Source organism: Adiantum capillus-veneris, chromosome 16 (assembly GCF_014529385.1).
Source record: "Adiantum capillus-veneris isolate H3 chromosome 16, ASM1452938v2, whole genome shotgun sequence".
Lineage (NCBI taxonomy): Eukaryota > Viridiplantae > Streptophyta > Polypodiopsida > Polypodiales > Pteridaceae > Adiantum > Adiantum capillus-veneris.
The window spans coordinates 106,966,907-106,972,906 of NC_140946.1; the positions used below are offsets into that span (position 1 = coordinate 106,966,907).

Here is a 6,000-nt window from a genome sequence, read left to right on the forward strand (position 1 = left end):
TTCATAAGTCAAGGATATAGTAGATGTGTTGACAAAGTATGTTGGCATGTAACCTTCATTAGGGGTGAACATGTAGTTCTGTGTGTTTCAAAATGTTCAGAAGTCTGACATGAGAACACTCCCTATTCTATCCCTCAATAGCTATGAGCTTTTCAAGATACTCACATAAGTTATCATGAGTTACTATTTAGATACGTGTGGTTGCAAAAGGAAAACAATGTTGAAAATCAAGATGTTGCTCTTGGTTTCATTAAACCTCCTCACTGCACCAAGTATAATATGAACAATTGGCTCGCGTATGGGATGCCAATAAGGAAAACATCAATGTTCTTACGAAGATAGTACCACTTGTGTTTTCGAGGACGAAAACGCTTCTCCAAGGGGGGAGTAATGTCAGGACAAGGGCAAGGCCAGGGAGTCACGGACTGGGCCAGGGGCCAGGCTAGGCACTGTGGACAAGGGGATCCGTCTAGGGCAAGAGGCTAGGAGCATGCCTTTATATTGGGAGGTTGGGAGGAGGATCCAAGTTCTTACACATAAGATTGAATCAAACAGAAATGAATGTAGTAAAGATCTCCTTGACTAACTAGCTCCTCAAGCAACTTTACTTCATGCCATGCAATTTTAGTAAAAATGTATGTCATTCAATGAGTCATGCCCTCCAAAAAAGATATGTAGACTAATAGGGCATACAATGCAATATTTTCACTAGAGAAGTCTCGACAAAGGAAATCCAAGCAGCACGAAGAGATTCACCATATGTATGTGCAAAACAAAACTTTGGAGAATCGAAAAGGAAAGCAGCTTTTGCAAATTCCTAACAATATGTGTTGTATTTATCATTCTGTTGCATCATATACAAATAACTGAAAAATTAAATACCTAATGTGCCACTTGAAAATCACAGCTACAACTTATTAATGGAATCGATTAAAGCCCTATTCATCAAGGGCATGAGGACAATGCTTTTTCTAGTGCGGTCCAATCGAAACATAATTTTTGCACCTTTGCTCTTTGAAAATGTGTAGTCGATAGTCTCTTCTTGGCCACGTTGGCAAAGACCGTTTCCCCTTGGGTAACATGCAATAGAGTATCTGGTGCCTCCTTCAAGGTAAAAGAATTTAATAACTCAGTAAGTGTCTCCACCTGAGTGGCTAGTAATTCGACACGTACTGCCAACTTACAAAAACGGTCTTCAAAATTTTGAAAATCATATCAGGTAACATATTCCTTTGCTTCAAACAAATTTGTGTCATCCTCGAGAATATTCAACACAATTTAGCGAGAAATAGATTTCCATGGAGAGAGCTCAGAATCAAAAAGTTGATTTTCATGAAGATCCATATCTAGTGAGTTAAACACAGGATCCATGGAGTAGTGTGTGGTTGGCTTACAAAAGTAATATTAAATACTTAGCTAGAAACCGCCTTGGACACAAACCGCCTTGCAAAGCCCTTTTCGAACTGTTAAAATGATTTCCAATAAGCAACTGCCAACCAAACGTTGAGAAATGCAAGCTTTGACTGCAACACCTTGTCGGATAGTGAGTAGAAGCCTTTAAAGAGCTTCAAATTTGTGAATTTGGAATTCCCATCACAAGATCAATGTGCCTGGCCAGCGTCAATTACGAATATCGAAAAAAATTACTTCCCACCCAAAAATTCATGTAGCTTGTTGAATTCGCTTTTAACATCAATTACGGCTTTTGAAAGCCACCACAAAACACTTCATTGCCATATAATGGAAGAAGATCTACCCAAAGCTATGGAATAACTTAGAGGTGAAGGAGATCCTTCACTCGAATGAGTTCCAAGGATCAACAATCCTTTTGAAACGATCCAAAATAATCAGTGAACAAATTGCTCACCAGATAGCTATTACGCAATAAGGTACGCAACATATCTATGCATGTTAAGATCTTCACATAAATTCTCATAAGACTTTCACAATTTTGAAAATCTCTTCACCAAATTGTGTATGGGTGTGTGCCCAGGGTGGGGGCATGCGCCTTAACTTGGTTTTTAGGGTTTAAGAAATTACCTTGACCTCAGTTCGAATGCACTCATGTGAACCAATCTCAAAACAAACGAGCCATGGCGTTGATGTAAGTTGCATGCAGAAATAAAGAGAGAGAAAGCTCATGGTGCATGTCGCTAGGGATCTCCCTCCAGTGATGTGAATTGTTTTGCATGCCAACGTGAGCTCACACAGAGAATCGGTCCCTGATTTGGCTATGGCCGACTCCTCCCTCCCCCTTTGACCAAGAGGTTGTGCCCGCACTACTCGTCGAGAGATCCACCGTCATCTTCACGGTTTGCATGAACTTTTGCAAGCCTAAAAAAGACCACGCCCAGCTTTTCTAATAATAGTTATGAAACAACCGTGAGGCCTTGGGCTATGAAACTGTACTCTCCTCCCAACTCTTTATAGGCAACCCCCGAGCTTGGTTTCATACAGAACTAACCCTTGGCCTTATACTAAGATACCTAAGACGATGATACTTGACAATCATAAGCATGACCTAATCTATTGGCAACAAGCTGAGATCTTGTTTGAAGCAAGAATAAGACACAACAAGTCTGTTAAAGATGGTGAGGAAGCAATTGCAAACTACAATCATAAGCTAAGGAGGATCAGGTTGACAAAATGTAAATAAACATGTTATGACGAGAAGGCAAAGAAGTGGCATAGCTTAACTTGCTTTGAGAAAGTCATGCTCGCTGTTAGACATGAGGAATTCGAACAACAGGATATTGAACAAAACATCAAAGAGAAGTAAAGCAAAAGAAGGTTTGTAAGAAAGCAGAGCTCAAGTAGAGTGGCAGTCACTCCAGAGCCAATGCAACAAGGTGATGATGTACTAGATGGCTCTAATGTTTGCAAAATATCTCCTACGAAGATTCTAAACAAAAAGAGTGATAGTGAAGGTAGTATGGCAACCAAGCCTTGCCTAATAATCAAACACAACCTAGAAAGGAGATAATCATATGAGAAAAGAAGAGGCAATTAAAGGGACCAAAATTGAAGAGATCATACCATAGTGTCTGTTGTGGCTAGGGAGTGAGTTTGAAAAAAGAGTAAGTTAGTTGGTTTGAGGTGTCAATGTAATTGAAGGTGACAAGCTCACAGCTGTCTCGTTTGAAGGAGACTCAGCTTGAAGGTTGTGGTTTGAACTTTGATATTGTCTTTACGATAAAAGAAATTTTGGTATACACCACAATTCAAGAAAAGGGGAAAGGACCAGACTCTTGGTTATTACAAGACAAAAATTGCAGATGAACAATAGCACAGTACTAATGGATGTGATGGAGATTGACATTGTTGATAACTATAAAAAGGAGACCCAAATCTCTATAACTTTGCTATAACAAGTACATTGCTTGTACTTTGTTATCACTTTGCTCATCTTATTTGCTTCTGCCACTCTTTGTATATTGTATCTTGTGTCTTTGTTCCGATTTCAATCATACCTTGAGTCTTCCTTTGTATCAATCATTCAGACTATAATACGTTAATTGCTTTTGGGTCTAAATTGTCTTGGACTTCTAGTTATTCCTTTTGCCGTCAATCTTTCAATTTAGTCTCAACTTGTATTTCAACCAATTACCCACTAGCCTAAACTCATCACAAGGGAAATTGTTTTCCATAGAAGATGACTCAAGACTAAATTGTATCCAAGCCTATCCATTGTCTGCTTCACACACTCAAACCTAAGAAGAGGACTTTTACCTTCAATCAATGATCTACCCAATAAGTCTTGAGCTCAAGACGTAACGCGTTTAGGAGTCTTGAACTCAAGACGTGTTACGCGCGAACGCGAGAGAGGAGAGAGAGAGAGAGGGGTGCGGGGGTTTAAAACCGGAGTAGACTGCTTACCGCCATCGCCAAAGCAGCTCGTGGTCGTGTTGACGCCAGCAGAGCAAACGCAGACAAAGCCATACGCATTGTAAGCACAGGCACCGTTGCTCTGCTCGCATGCCTCGCAGCTGGAGTAGTAGGCCGTCTCATCGTCCAAGAACTTGAGGGCAATTCCATAGGACCAGGAGGATGGATTCGGATATGCGGCTGCTGCAGCCGGGTCGTTGCCATCGCCGCCGTTCCCATATTGCGGTCCGAAGCTGTATATGCTTGTGTATGAAGAGCATTGAAGAAGCTGCAAATTGAGCTCATAAGGGGGGGTATTTGCCTGTGGGTTTGTATATACACAGCAACTGGATGTGGGTGCATTCACTGCCAATCCTAGTTGGGTCACTGAGCTACAACTATATAGGCTTTGGCATATCTGCGTTCCGGCCGGATCGCATAGCGAGCTGAGCCCATTGTACACTGATGATGTTGTTAAGCAGTTGAGGAGCACAAATGTGTCGCCCACAATTAAGAATGGCACGCCCACCGGTAGGCCAAAGTTGTTGCTCCCCTGCATCTTACCGCATGTGGACATTTTCGGGTCCTGTAATCATAGAAGAGAAGGTGCTTGAATTGATGCATTTGCATGAGATACACTTGTATGTTAGCGTTCCACATACACCATCCTAATACGCATGCGCATGGACAGAAAGGGCACATTGCCAGGGATTCATCTAGGGTTATGGTATGGTAAGAAAGAGGGAGATAAGGTGCATTCAGCAAAGAATGGTCCCGCCATAGAGGTAACTCAAGGGCATCTGGTGCACGCTGGTGATGTCTCCTTGTTTTTCCTAGTGAAACCCCCCCCCCCCCCCGCTCCCAACGGCTCATGCTCAAGCAGTTGAAATGCATCCCTTGGGCAGTACATGCTCAGCTAAACTGTCCGAGTGCATTAGGTTTTCAAAGGTGCGCATACATGTGCCTTGTACACTCACATAACCACCACTGAAGACAAAGCATGGATTTGGAGAAGATAGGATCCAGGGTTAGTGTCTGACAAAATTCTCAGAAAACCATACATATGTGGATGCGGATTTTACCTGAAGGATGAGGAGGTTGTTGGTGTAGTCAATCCTTTGGACTTCATATTTCCCTGTTGGTGTGTATAGCAGAAGCTTGCCCTTGCTGCAAGCTACGTACTTGTCAAAAAGCTTGCTACCACAACCGGGTGCTGTCCCAAATGGATACATCACTGGCACATCGCCGCACACATTTTGGCATGTAGCCGTCACCATTTTGAAGTGGAGATGCCATATGACGAAAGTTGCGACGGTCATCATCAGTCGCGTTAGCCATGCGAGCGTGCAAGAAGAAGGTGACATAGCTGTCTTGTGTCAGCAAGCCACTTGCGAAATTCCGGGTGGCTCTATGAGCTGATTCTGAAGGCTTTGCAAGTCACTATCTAGCCAAGCAACTCGATTCGGTTGTGTGCGATGTGTGATGTGATTATGGCTTGATCATGGAAACCTCTATGTGTGTGTGTGTGTGTGCGCTATGGCAAATGTTAGTGTGAGTGCCATTTCTATGGCTTAGTCACTTTACATCAAGCCAAGATCCAGTATGCTGCTGATGAAGAAACAAGCAGCTGGCATGAGAATGCCAAAAGAAGGATGCCATGGATGTAAGTTTCTGAGAGAGAGACAGAAAAAATGGTGTGCAAATCCACAAGAATCGATTGAAAGAGAAAGGACAAGGTTAAGGAATTTCAATGGTGCTGGGCAAAACAGCAAGTACCAGAATAAAATAGTGGGGCACTTAGCAAAAAAGAAAAGAGTAGAGGCAGGTGGGTTTTGTTGGATGTTTTGAATGGACATCTAGGAAGAGCAGGGAGGAGAGGACTAGAGCCTGCAGGGGAAAGTGAGTGTTCTCAATTGTTTTACACTTTTGTGATACCACCCCGCGCCCCCTTTTGCTTTTGCTAGAATACTGTGTGTGTGTGTGTGTGTGTGTGTGTGTGTGTGTGTGTGTGTGTGTGTGAGAGAGAGAGAGAGAGAGAGAGAGAGAGAGAGAGAGATCCAACTCTACAACTATTGCTTTGACTGTGGGCAACAGCTCATGCTTGCAAATCGCCATAGCTCATCTCTCTCGCGTCCT

General features: G+C 42.7%; 1 protein-coding gene across 7 annotated transcripts in view; it reads right to left on the reverse strand.

The window, feature by feature from the left end:
• Positions 1–5,712, reverse strand: part of LOC147439595 (uncharacterized) — a 61,327-nt gene extending 55,615 nt beyond the window's left edge. The window contains exons 1-3 of one of the 7 annotated variants that reach the window (XM_086485412.1): positions 4,947–5,712; positions 3,877–4,450; positions 893–1,104 (exon numbers count right to left, since the gene is read on the reverse strand). In XM_086485412.1, the coding sequence (XP_086341538.1) occupies positions 908–1,104; positions 3,877–4,450; positions 4,947–5,228 (1,053 nt within the window). In that variant the 5' untranslated portion in view covers positions 5,229–5,712 and the 3' untranslated portion in view covers positions 893–907. Of the gene's footprint in view, positions 1–892; positions 1,105–1,428; positions 1,611–3,876; positions 4,451–4,946 lie in introns of those variants that run through there. The other 6 variants (XM_086485418.1, XM_086485416.1, XM_086485414.1 and 3 more) reach the window with 6 other exon arrangements.
• Positions 5,713–6,000: the final 288 nt, after the last annotated feature.